This window comes from Acomys minous (assembly GCF_964271855.1).
Source record: "Acomys minous genome assembly, chromosome: 6".
Taxonomy (NCBI): domain Eukaryota; kingdom Metazoa; phylum Chordata; class Mammalia; order Rodentia; family Muridae; genus Acomys; species Acomys minous.
Window position 1 is genome coordinate 79,739,006 of NC_140487.1, and position 13,661 is coordinate 79,752,666.

Below are 13,661 nucleotides of genomic sequence, written 5' to 3' on the forward strand. Positions count from 1 at the left end.
TCTTGTAAGTCAGGCAGGTTTTATCTCCTCACACAAGTGTACAGAGCCATACTGACAAGGAGCTGATCTGGCAAGTAGCTGGGTCACAGCAAAGCATGTGGTCTTGAGAGACTCCTCAGCCTTAGAAATGCTGACAGCTGAGGTGAGCAATTAATTATTGGGGGGCCTCCTTGCACATCCCATGATGCTTAGCGGCCTCTTCATCTTGTATCCACTCTCCAGTGGTGAGAGCCCCTGGTAATCCTAGTAAAATGTGAAGAAAAAAATGTTTCCCTTTTTTATTTATTTAAATCAAAAAGCGTAGAGCGGTGTTGGCTTTGTTTGCAGATAGTTATTTTACTACACCAGTGCAGGAACAGTGTGGAGCAAGTGAGATGCGATTATAGGGTTTTTGCATCTTACAGGAATGTGCATTGCAATCCGTACGGTAGCCATTAACAAATTACACAAAGCGCTGTGTGGTAATGTGTCAGTAGTTTAATTTCAGTTCAATTCTAAAATCACTTGATCAATGTACACTGTATGAAAAAATTATTTAAAAAATTTTTTTAAACAGAAAAAAAGGTCTAGGTGTTAAAGGAACGCTGCTAGACGTTAGCTGACCACATGAGTTAACAGTAGTTTGTAAGAGCCATGCACAGCAAGGAGGACTGGCTTTTCACAAGTTCAAAAATAAAAAAAATAAAAAGCTACTGAACCATAACAAAGGAAAGCGGTTTGTAGACTCATTCCCAGGTACCACATTTCATTTCAAATGATCCTCTGTTTTCAGCAACAAAATCAATAGACATGTAAAGAAATCAGGAAATGTAGGCCACTGTGGTGCTTTGAATAGCAATGGCCCCATAGCCTCACAGATTGGAATGCTCGTTCATCAGGGAGTGGAGGTGCTTGACGGGGCTTAGGAATTGTGGCTTCGTTGGAGGAAGTGTGTCGCTGGGGGTGAGCTTTGGGGCCCAGTGTCTCTTCCTGCTGCCTGCCAGTCCAGGGTTAGAACTCTCAGCTACTCCAGCACCACGTCTGCCCATCTACTGCCATGCTTCCTGCCATGACGCGGATTAAACCTCTGAAGCTTGCAAGCCAGCCCCAAGGAAATGTTTCCCATTATAAGAATTGCCTGGGTCCTGTGGAGAGTGGGGACTGACTCTGACATGAGCTCTGGTGCTCCATATTTGACCACCTCCCCTTGGTGAGGAGGCCTGGTGGCACTCAAAGAAGGAATAAGCAGGCTACCAAGATGAGACTTGATAGCCTATGACCATATAGTGGGGGAGGAGGTCTCCCCTCGGTCTTAGACCTAGGGGAGGGCAATAGAGTGAAAGCGGGAGGGAGGGAGGAACGGGAAGATAAGTGATGGGATAACAACTGAGTTGTAATCTGAATAAATAAATTAAAATTAAAAAAAAGAATTGCCTGGGTCATGGTGTCAGCAATAGAACACTGACCCTTGTGCACAGAGGAGGCAGATGATACAAAATGCTCCCAAGGTCACCTGGATGTTGGACTTGGGAGACAAAGGCCTAAAACACACTGAAGAATTAAAGTGAATCGCATGTAAAGAAAGAGCTTGGGCGTGTGGGAGCTGGGTCACACCAGGCAGGGCCTCCACAGTGGAAACGCTGAGTTTGAAAATTATAGTAAAGTAAAAACTTCATCATCAGGGACAAGAGTGACAAGCATGGACTGTAGGTCATGTGAAATGACCCAAACCTAGAAACAGGAAGGAAAAAGAGCCAGAGCTGTGTGGGCAAGGGCATGGTGAGCAGTCAGTAAAAATTAGCATTCCTCGAAAATCTTAAGTCGTTATATGGCCAAGAGTTTCTCCCCTAGACACATGCTCAGGAGGACTTGAATGCGTCCGCAGACCGGTTTATACACTAGTGTTTACGGCAGGCTATCTGTAACAGCCAAGTGGGGAAAGCCCAGCCATCCACCAGGTAGCAAGCAAACCAACAGTACAGTACCGTTCAGCGGATGAACCTTGAAAGCACACCAAGTGAAGCGAGCCAAAGGACCGTATGCATGGTTCTGTGTGTGTGAAATGTGAAGAGCAAGTAAATCTGCAGAAAGAGTCAGATCGATGCTCGGGGAGTCCAGAGGAAGGGAGGATCCTGAGCGTGGCATGGGGAGGGGCAGACGGTAAGCACCTCACAGCTCTGTGCTTAGAAACAAACACCGTACTCTTAATATTTTCAGTGCTTGATTTTTAGTTAGATGCGTGGTGCGCACCTGTGTTGGGGTGTGTGCAAATGAGCAGGTGCCTGCAGAGGCTGGAAGGGTGTGTTGGGTCCCCCGGAACTGTCCAGTGTGGTCCTGGGAGCTGAATTGAAACTCCCTGCAAGAGCAGTGCACACTCTTAACTGTTGAGCCATCCTGCCAGCCCCTGGATTCTGATATTTTAGATACAAACCTTAACTTTACTAAATGGAGCAGAAGCATATTTACTTAGTGCTCAGAAGTTCCAAAGTGTGTGCCGGTAGCCAAGTTAAGCCGCTGGTTTCCAGTCTCGAGCTAACTAGAAGCCAATTTGAAATGGGCTCCCTTACCCATTTTTCTGGTTATAGTTACTAGGATCACCATGCAGCTAATTGTCCCTAAAACTACATGCCTCAAGTATTTGAAGTGGACTATGAAAAATGAAGCCAGAAACAAATGTTGTTGTCGTTACTTTAAAATCTAATAGTGTTATAATCTGAGAGATCTTCTTAATTTGAATATATACAGTTTGTAATTTCAGATTCTGAGGTAAAGGTGACCGGGTCTGTCTGCATCAGATGGCTGTTAGAAGCCCATGTTACCGGAGACTATGAACCAGCTTATTAAATATTTATTTAATACTGGAGTTGAACTTTCTAACTATAATCAGACAAAACAATAGAATATTCCTTCTCCCTTTTATTAAAGTAGGAGAGAACAGGACAACATTTATCAGTGACCTGTCAGATAAACATAATCACTAGTTTCAGTAATATGAGGAATAATGAGGGAATCCCTTCACCGTTTTCTGTAGTCATTGAACTGTGATGGGTTTTTCCTTCCACACTTGGCTTGCTAGCAGCCGCCTGGCTCACTGTCAGGAGTGTTTTGCACTGCTGAGCTGTAGTCTTGTGTTTCCCTAGCTACAGGGATCTTTCCTACTGGAAAGCTGGCTGCCCAGCCTAGGAAATCAGCCAGTGAGTATGTGATGAGTTGGGAATGGGTGCAACCCCAAAAAGGAACAAAAAGCTATGAAAACACTGGGTCTCTCCTTAGCCTAATGCTGCCATCTAGTGGAAAAATAGTGCAAAAGCGCATCATACTGTATTGCCCACGACAGAAGCATCTGTCCTGGACACTCATTCATTTGTGTTGTTAAATAAACTTAAGGTGTATTACTTTTACAGCTTGGGTGAGTTTCAGTTTTAAAAAATGTGACACAGTGACTTTTAGCAGGTAAATTTTGGGACAAGTAGCTTTATAGACACAAAGATGTCTGTGTCATACAGTACCATGAGTATGAACGGCATATTCAGAGATGTGTGAGGTAAGCATGCTTGCCTTGTTCAAGGAAGGAGAAGAGAGACGGGGAGAGTGCCCAGGCAGGAGAGGCTTGAGCAACATGGAAAATGAAGTCACAGTGGGTGGGGATAGAACAGACAGGTTGGGACCTCATTAGGCCCTTATGTGCCCTTAGGATTGTACTCTACAATGTGACTGCAGAGCAGGCAGATGCCGTGCAAATAACAATGATGCTGAGTGGCCCTTGGAGCACAGTGCCTGACTGGGAGCAAAGGGAGGTTGAGAAAACAGTGTGCTGAGGGATGGATGGTAGTTTGAACGGCCCAAGGTTTGGGGCCTGGAAAAACGGAATTGTCACTGGCTGGGATGGGTAGGAACATGAGTGGAATGGGATGTCAGGCAGTTTAGTTTGCATGACTGGTCCAGGATAATGCTCACTGTTGCTTGGTCATCACACAAGTCTGGATGTGGGGGAGCATGTTGTTCGTTACAACTGAAATGGTTGGTTGAGATCACCAAGGATAAAAAAGGGTAAAGGAGGAATCCAGAATTCACCAACTCTGCATTTCTCATCTTCTTGGTGAAAGATGACTATCTACAGGTGAAGATGCTGGGGTCCCTTGTGGGAAGTTGGAGGAGAGTAGACAGTAATTCCACCCACACACCAGGTCGTGATGTCATTAACTATGGTGCTCAGGAGGTCTCAGCCTTGCGTTGTGATTTCAAAGACCAGAACCCAGGGAAAAACTTTGATAGGTGGCTTTACCTCACCCTGGGGAGAGCCCTGCTGAGGATGATGTTTTCTAGAAAGTCTCCACACTGATGGGGCACTTTGGTAAGGCCTAGTGGTCAAAGTTTTGTGGAGCATCTTGATGGGGCATGTACACATCCCAATGCAAGTTCACCAGAGCAGCAGCACGTTGTGTGTGTGTGTGTGTGTGTGTGTGTGCGCGCGCGCGCCTGCTTGTTTCTATATGCATTCACGTGACTGTGGAGGCCAGAAGAGGGTGTCACATCCCTTGGGTCTGGACTTATAGATTATTGTGAGCTCACTAGTGTGGTTGCTGGGACATGAACCTGGTCCTCTGCAAGAGCGATGTACTGGCTGGTTTTGTGTGTCATCAGAGAGGACGGAGCCTCAGTTGAGGAATTGGCTCCAGTTCCAGCTGTAAGGCATTTTCTTAATTAGTGATCAGTGGGGGAGGGCCGGGTTTATGGTGAGTGGTGCCATTCTTGGTGCCTTGGAGTTCTATAAGAAAGCAGGCTGAGTAGCCATGACAGCCAGGAAGCAGCACCCTCCATGGCCTCTGCATCAGCTCCTGCATCCAGGTTCCTGCCCTGCCCACTTCCTTTGGTGATGAACAGTGATGTGGAAGTGTAAGCTGAATAAACCCTGCCACCACTCCCCCAATTTGCGTTTTGGTCATGGTGTTTCATCACAGTAGGAGAAACCCTGACTGAGACAAGCAGCGAGCGTTCTTTCTGACCCATGGAGCCATCTTTCCAGCCCAGAAGTTTTTTTTGTTTTGTTTTGTTTTGTTTTGTTTTTTGACTGTTTTGTTTTGTTGAGACATAATTTTAACCATGTGGCCCTAGCTGGCCATAAATTCAGACATCCCCCTGCCTCTGCCTCCTGAGTGCTGGGATCCTTGCAGTGCTAGGATTGAAAGGATCTGTACCACCCTCAGCTGGTCGCAGGTTCCATTCTAAATCCCCTGCTGCTGTGGGCTGTTGTCTTGGATTTTAAATGAGCTAATTTGTAGGAAGTACCGGGCTGTGCTGCATCTGTAGGGGGAGCTGCTCAGTTTTCACTGCTGCAGCTCTGCGTCACGTGCATTTGAGGGTTTTTTTTAAGTGTTTGCGTGCAGGGATGGTGGAGCACACATGTCATGGCCTGTTTGTGGGGCTCAGTGGACTGTGTGGGAACTGGTTCTCACTTACCATGTAGATCCCAGGGATAGAGCCCAGATTCTGGCTCTTGATGGCATGGGCCTTTGCCCAGTGTGGAGGAAAGTCCTCAGATAGGGAGGAACCAAGAGCACATTTTCTTCATTCATGTGAAGCCCAGGGCCAGCACCCCAGAGTGAAGGGTATGAAGGGACAGAATCTGCATGCTAGGGACAGACAACAGGAAGTTGCTTCATATGTTTGTGTGTTTTTTTTTTCCTTTGTGGCTACTTTTAACTTTTCTTACTAATTTTTAGATCTGAGTTCATTTTTCTCAGAATATGGTGCTTGCTTCAAAAACCCAACTGCCGTTGTTGCGCATTCACCAGTCCTTACCAAGCTAGCCACCAGTGATGTACTGTGTCAGCGTTATCCCTCTCCCGCCACTGTGTAAGGAGCAATGCCACTTGTCATTTCCCATCCTTACTGGTTCTCTGTGCAGCCCCGTGACGTTCTTGATCATCTCTTCCATCTCAGTTGCTTCTTTGGATGATGGAGAACCATTTGGATAAAACCATCTAGTTAACTACCTGGTTTGGCAGACTAAAGATGACCTAAAAGGGGACAGTTGAGACTCCTGCCATGGATTGCCATGAAGTGTGGGGAGGGAGGGAGGTGTAGGGGAGTTCTGACCACTGTGAAGGTGTTTGCATTTTGCCCCCCTCCCCCAGTCTCTGGGCTGCTGGTTTGTAAGAGGAAGAAAGGTAAGGTCAGCAATCAGCAAGTGCCTTTTAGACGAAGGTGCTGGGAGAGGTGCCTGGGCTGACAGGGCAAGGCAGCAGCAACTGTCAGTCTACAGTCAGTTTAGTTTCATCTGTGTTCCTCCCTGCCCCCACCTCCGTGATTTCCAAGCAAATGCTAATCAATGCTTGGCTTTGTGACTAATCCTTCAGAGCAGTGGTTCTCCACCTTCCAACAGCTTGGACTCTTTAATACAGTTCATCATGTGGTGGTGACACCCGACCATGAAATTATTTTCATTGCTACTTCATAACTGTAATTTTGCTACTGTTATGCATTGTAATGTAAATATCTGATATGCAGGACATCTGACCCAAGCCTTAGACCAAGGTTGTAGGTGTAAGTACCAATGAAGAGAGCTTAGGTTTTCAATATTGTCATTGCATTTTTTTTTTTTTTTAATGCTCAGGATCAAAGTAAACCCAAGGCCACTGAGCAAACCCTTCTTGACTGGGTGATAGAGGGAAGAAGGCTGTCTTTGTGATGCAGCCTCTCCTCTTCTAAGGTCTTAAAGACTTCAGTTGTTGATCCAAAGCCGCTGCATGCGAAAGCTCCCTAGTATTGTTAGAAAGCTCACTGCTTCCCATCCGCTGTTCTTGCGTTGGGTGTCTGGGTTGGCAGTGGCCTCAGCAAGCACCTCACACTTACTTGCAGGGCAAGGTCACAGGCCGTGCTGTCCAGTCTCATGGTACTGATTACTATGGGCTGTTATGGGAAACATGGGGCCCATTGTGGACCAGACTGTTGGGAAGGGAGCCAGGAAATTGATTATTTGGGGCCCCAGACTTTTGAGATCCCATTATTCTCCATTGTGCTATCATTTTTTCCTGATACCACCTGACCAGTTCTCCGCTCAGTTGCTAGGCAGACTTCACAGGAATCCTCACACAGGTCCACGTTTCTGCCTGCCTCCTCCATCAGAAACGCTGATCCGTGATGTTGCTCCTCTGACTCGGGTATAAACAGGAACAGTTTTTCTTCTCCCACATCCCAGGACTGAGGTGAGGGCTCCAAGGTCTGGTTTGTGGTCTGTAAAGGTCCTAGATGTGACTGGTTTGTTTTGTGGTGCTGGGATGGAACCCAGGACCTCCTGCACGCTAGGAGGCTGCTCTGCAATTGAACCATACCCAGCCCTCCACAGGTGGCTTCTACAGAGGTCTGAAGGTCTGATGCCTATAACAAAAGTTTTTGTATTTTGTCATACTTTTGGTTGTCTGTGCTTCTAGTCACACCAACTCAAGGTAGAATGCTTTTTTTACCGACATATTTACTGCCTTTTTCACAGGTATCCTCTTTGAGAAATGAGAAACGAGGCTCCTCCTATCTCATCTCTGCCCCAGAAGGGGGCCCAGTAGAACTAGCTGGCCAGCACCCTCAGGACCCAGGAGTGAGCTATACGGAAACCTACTTGAAAAAGAAGCGAGTATACTGAGCTCGGCGTCTCCGGCCCACCTGCTGCGGTGCTCCGCGGTGTCTGCTGCTCATCACTGCCTTAACTTCATTCACACTAGCCATATCCTTGCAATACGGGTTTCTGACTTCCTAGAAGGAACTGTCATGCAGCAGGCAGATCAGCCAAATACCCGACTAGCAATAAGAAACATCATTGGTTGAGGGCATTTCCCACTAGCATTACATGTGTCTTAATCCACGTGGTAACAACTCAGCTCACTGGAGGGTCAGCATTCCAATAGTCCTTGTTTCGGGCCTGGGAACAATTTTGACATCATATATAAAGTCTGAAGCAATAAATGGGAAACTTTTGTTTCCTTAGCCTTAGAATGAATTTATCAGCCGATGTGCATTTACCTTACTCTCCCTAGAATAGCCTCATCTGTCGTCTTTCCTCAAACTGCAAGGGTGGCAGTCCCACCCATGTAACGGTGACGCTAGACAGTGTCATGCAGAGTCCATTAGCTCTACAAGGCCACGCAATCCCAACTCGGTGGCAGAGTGAGTGACAGTGATGTCACTTGAGATGCTTCACCTCCATCAAAGGCATCATTTACAATTTATACCTTTTGTGGAAAACAAAGTATTCCAGGAAAAGTAACTTTGGTTACATAATACCAGGGTTAGGATGCAGTTCACCACCTAGCTTTATGCTGCCTGTGAAGCAGTGATCAGGTATCTGAACGTCTGGGGCTAGGAGGGCGCGTTCAACACAAACCTGCAAGTTCAGTGTCCCCAAGATCTTATGTGGAACACAGCGAAGCCCACCCAGAGTTATATACTGCGTAGTTACACTTGTGTCACAGTGTCAACCGGGTAGCCTCAGCAAAGAACCATAGAGCCTGCCAAAAAGGAGACCTTTACTCTTTCCTTCATACATGAGGTTTGCTGACTTGTCTCCCTATTCCCTCTGTCTTAGGTGATGCACGTGCATGGCATGGAGCTAAGGTTTCTATGCCATGTCACAGCATGCAGGAGGGAAAGTCTAATCGGTAGACAAGGCCACGACACGGCAGAGCCAACAACATAGACGTTTCTGGGGGAGTGTGTGGAACGATTCTGAGCTAATGAGCTCTACCTCACTCTGTTTATTATTCATTCTTTGGTGGTTACGCTGAAAGACAATGGATATCTACTCCACTTTACTTCTGAAAGAATGTTTGTCTTTATTAATGTGAGTTTTTTTCCTCACCATTTTCTGAAGATCTTGGTATTAAGAGAGAGACCTTTTTCCATCTAGAAATTTGTTCATTGTAAAAAGATTATAACTGATGACGTTTGGGATCTCTATGATCCTAGTCTATATAGATCAGATCATTAAAATACCTTATTTGGGGGACTATCATTTTTGACTATTATATAGATCTCCAGCACTAACTATAAAGTCTAAAGCTGGTACATATGTTATATGCTTTATAAAGAATTTTAGTTGGTCTAATTTATTGCATATACCAGCTTTCATTGAAAAATGACAGCTAAAAATGTAAGGCAAATCCTACGCATACTACCTACGGATGACTAGCACACAGTGGATGACTCCTGACTTCTCCGTGCTCTGCGCTTCCCCTGCCTTTTGCGGCTGCATTCGGTGTCCTCGGCACTCAGTCACGTTTCTACTTCGTGCAGACATCATAGGGAGGATAGTGACCGCTACACTGGAGCTGTACGGTGAGGAGGGAGCAGTGGAGAGAACTCAGGCTCTGCATGTGGCTGCTCCTCTCTGCCAGCCTGTGCCCATTATTACTGGACAGAAGATAAATGCAAAAAGATGGAAGGCCATTACAACCCACCCCCAGAAGTCAATGCTGTTATTTTTCTATGTAAGCTAATGGTTTGAAATGCTTTCAGAATGCAAGCTAAATATTAAAAGGCACATGCATGTGAAGTCTTTAGTATGTTTATTGTATAAAGAGTAAACAAAGTGCATACAGAGCGGGCCACAGGTTTGACATAAACAGGTGATGGACAGCAACTAAACAAATGTAAATGGCAACTGTTCTGTTGCTACTAAAGTGATCTTAAATTCTTTGTGGGAAGGGGGCTCAAAAGGGAAGAAGTTATCAAACAAGTATTAAACAGCATTAATACATTTGCCAGACTCTTGGTCATGAAGAACTTGTGGTTCACACTGAATAAGAAACTGAACGTTGTTGGTTACCTAGCTACTTCCAAGCAAACCAAGAATCGCCTAGCAAATCCTGAACTCCAGTCCGGTGTGCCTCTGGCTAGGTCTTCTCTTTGTAGTTTTGCAGTATAGGGTGAGGGTCAAAACCACGATTAGGATTTGTAGATGGTGTTGTCTTCTGTTTGCAATATTGCTGACAGCTTGCCTGCAGGCGGGAGTTATGAAAGGGTATGCACTGGTATTCTTGAAGGCAGGTGAGCAAGCATCCAGATCAGAGGAGTCAGGGCACAGGCCTAGTTCTCAAGAAGTCACATGCAGAGTGTCTATGCCAGGCCATCTCCTGCAGAACCAGCTTGTCCCACGATGGGTACCAGTGCTTAGCCAAGAAAACAGCAGTTGAGCTACTTGCACCAACAGCCTGAAATTGCAGTCCTACTAGGTAGCAGGAATAGACTCCTTTTTTTTTTCTTTTTTTAATAGAAACAATAGTATATACTAAGTGGTACCTACTCACTTGGACTATCATTGTATAGATACTAAGACTTCAGGGCAGGGGAGGATTTCAGCAAGTCCAGTTTTTAATCTAAGATCAATACGCCAGCAAAGCAGCGCCAGAAGTCCTTTGCTGCACAGCTGATGATACAGTATTTCCAAGAGGAGTGCTTAGGCACATTCTTAGTATTTTGGTTGTTGTTATTCCTCCCAAATTTAATATGTGACAACTTTAAAGAGAAAGTTTCACCAATTCAGTGACAGTGTGACATATGCTTGTATAGTAACTCAAGTATTTGTTGAGCATCTTTTTAGGCAGAATACAAACTTTTTCATTAAAAAAAAAAGTTCCTAAATGGCTGGAGAGAGGACTTGATAAGTGGGAATTTAAATGTGACTCATGCTTCTTATTTTAAAAGTGCTTCAAATCCTTCAATAAGGTTCTGAAAGGTCGTCCGATTTGATGGTTGGAATTCCCAGCATTTTCTCATAAGCTGATAAACCTATGAAAAACAAAAGCAAGAATAATACAAATAATGTGATATTTTTGAGATTCAAAAAAGAAACAACAGAAGTACTTGCCCCACAAGTGTAACAGAAGGTAAGAGCCAAAGGGCAGGCAGGGGTAGCTTCTTAGGGCAAACTGACCAGACTAGAAGGCATCAGGAGGGCAGCTTTGGGGGGGCTGCCTCAGTAAACAAAAACCAGAGCAACCAAGGAAGACAACACTACATGAATCTCTGACATCCACAAATGCCCACACATTCAAAAGCATGTGTACTTGCATGTATACAGCAAGCACATGCAAACATGCATGCATACCACACACAAAGACGAAAATCCAAAATTATCAAGGAATAAAAAATTTTTTTAAAAATTATCAAGGAATTAGAAAGTAAGTTTGAGAATGTTAGAAAACTGCTTTTCCTTAATAGGACCAAAGAATTGAGCATTTGAATAATTTAAAGTACAGAAAACAAATCTTTCATAAATGGTAGTAATATTCAATTACCTCACAGGTTAACTGACCTTCAATAGAATCCAGGTCACTATTGTGACCCAATGAAAGGGGTAGGCAGCTTAGCACATTAAAGAGCCTAGGCCTGAAAGGCTTGATCCAATTTAGAATATAGAAGACTGAAAATGTTACTGAGTAGGATACATTGTACAAGCAATTGTAATACCTCATGGGGTGTACTGTCTGGGAAGGCAGGTGGACAGACATGCAGGGATGGAGGGTACAGCTCCCCAAGAGGACATCGCTGTCATCCACCCCAAGGCAAATAGCTCATCTAGAAATGTCTTATTTGCCGGGTGGTGGTGGCGGCGGTGCACGCCTTTAATTCCAGCACTTGGGAGGCAGAGGCAGGTGGATCCCTGTGAGTTCAAGGCCAGCCTGGTCTATAATGCGAGTGCAGGACAGCCAAGGCTACACAGAGAAACCGTATCTCAAAAAACCAACAAAACAAAACCAAAACCAAAAAACTGTTGAATGTAGCTACTAAAAAAAAAAGAAAGAAAGAAAAGTCCTATCTGATGTGGGTGCTATAAACTGAACCTCAGTCCTCTGAAACAGTAGCAAGATTCGTAACCAAGAGCCAACTCTCCAGCCAGATTAATGGTCTTCTGTTCTGCCCATCCCCTTCCCCACCCCTGCTGGATAATTCACGCTGTAAAAACATTGAAGAGGAAGTTTCCTTCCCATGAAGGGGGCACAGCTACCTCATCAGGACAGTTGGGTGGACATGGCAGGCGCTTTCCTTCTTTCAGAGTGTTCACAAGCCGTGTTACTGTCATCTGGCCATGAGTTGGGCCTATCATTTTCAGGAACAACTATTAATAAAATAAAATCAAACAAAATTAAGGCAAAGCTTCCAGAACTAACTACAAATTAAAGCAACAACGCTTTTATCCTCAGTAAATGAAAATCTAAAATCCTTATTTGCTCTTGAGGACGGGTCTTATAAGCAACATCTGAGGGGACCAATCACAGCTGTCCATGAAGTGAAAAAGTCCCTACTCAGTCTCAGAGCTCATCATCCTCTAAGACGGCTCCTCACCCTAAAAATCTGAGTCATCTTCTAGAATTCCGCACTTGCGAAGGCAAACTGTGCCAGACCTTGTCATGTGACAGGCCAGGCCAAATGGAACTGACTGGAACCTGGACTCAGCAGAAGAACAGCTGCTTTTCCACGGGGTGCTGACCTCAGATGAAGGGGCAGTTAACACTTACGGCCATGGGACTAAAATCTGAGTCGCAGTAAGTGAGCAGCTCGTGCAGTGTCACTCCGAAAGACCAGACATCAGAGGCGATGTAAAATTTACACTGGATTAAACATTCTGGAGCGTACCTGCAACAGAAGCAGGGGCGAGCTTTATTTACTCCCAGAGCGACAGAGTACCTCAGGAGAGCCGCTTCTCCAGTGTTCAGAACTTACGTCACACATGCATCTAGCGTGCGGCCACAGCGCATGTCTGACGTATGAAGCAGCAGCCTAAAGGCTAACACAGCAGTTTCTTGCCCTCAAGTGGAAGATCTGTGTTCCTCATGTCCCTGGGGACATTCTTTTGGGGAGGAAACAGTCCCCTAAAGACTAGCCCCAGGTTATATCCCTGCAGACTCAGTCAGCTCCCTCTCTGGTGTCAAGGCACCCCAGAACTGCTTTTTTGAACACTCCTCAGACAAATCTACGTCCCCCTGTCCCGAGGTGTGTGGCTCCGACCTGCCTCACTGAAGCAGCTGACCCAGAGTCCCCTGTTCCTTTCCTGTTCCCTTCCATAGTAACCTTCAGGACAAACTCTCCACACATCAACTCTCTGGTGGATTCTACTGCGGCGAAGTCCAGGCTCCCAAACTCAGGTTCTTCAGCTCTGACTGAGCCACGCACTCCAAAGCTGCCGGTGACTCAGTGGTTTCAGTTCCCCTCACTCTTGTCAGCAGCGCAGCACAGGCTTCCTTCCGCTCTCCAACTCCCCTGCTCCCCAGTCTTTCAGCTCGTACCCACACAGGCAGCACCTTTCTAAGGCTGTGCTCGAAGCCTGTGCCACTGTTCCACAGGGTTGGCTGCCTCACCCACAATGCAGGACTCAATTGGCTGGGTCACCAAATCTCCAGCCTTTGGCACAAACCAGGGCCTCAAAACGCTCTGTTTTTAAATGAGGAAAGAAGTGTATGTATAGGCTTTGCTGGTGGGGAGGGCTACACAAGTCTGCACAGGAGGCACCAGGGGGAACTGTCAGAATACAGGCAGCTTTCCCCTGGGAGCGCTCCAGGCTGAGATGGCAGTGGCCAGTGTGTACCTAAGTGCTTCCTGAAATCTAGCCAAGTCTCCTCTTCCAGGATCTCCTTGACCCCTCCAGGCCATCTGCACGGACGCATGAAGAGCGAGCCAGCCTCTTCCCCCTG

General features: G+C 45.9%; 2 protein-coding genes across 7 annotated transcripts in view; one reads left to right on the forward strand and one right to left on the reverse strand.

The window, feature by feature from the left end:
- RAVER2 (ribonucleoprotein, PTB binding 2) overlaps positions 1–9,523 on the forward strand; it is an 84,289-nt gene extending 74,766 nt beyond the window's left edge. For all 6 annotated transcript variants that reach the window (XM_084784429.1, XM_084784430.1, XM_084784431.1 and 3 more), the window contains one exon: positions 7,472–9,523. In XM_084784429.1, coding sequence (XP_084640555.1) covers positions 7,472–7,618 — 147 coding nt within the window. In that variant the 3' untranslated portion in view covers positions 7,619–9,523. The remainder of the gene's footprint in view (positions 1–7,471) is intronic.
- Positions 9,520–13,661, reverse strand: part of JAK1 (Janus kinase 1) — a 127,757-nt gene continuing 123,615 nt past the window's right edge. The window contains exons 23-25 of the mRNA XM_084784428.1: positions 12,489–12,606; positions 11,978–12,088; positions 9,520–10,758 (exon numbers count right to left, since the gene is read on the reverse strand). Coding sequence (XP_084640554.1) covers positions 10,663–10,758; positions 11,978–12,088; positions 12,489–12,606 — 325 coding nt within the window. The 3' untranslated portion in view covers positions 9,520–10,662. The remainder of the gene's footprint in view (positions 10,759–11,977; positions 12,089–12,488; positions 12,607–13,661) is intronic.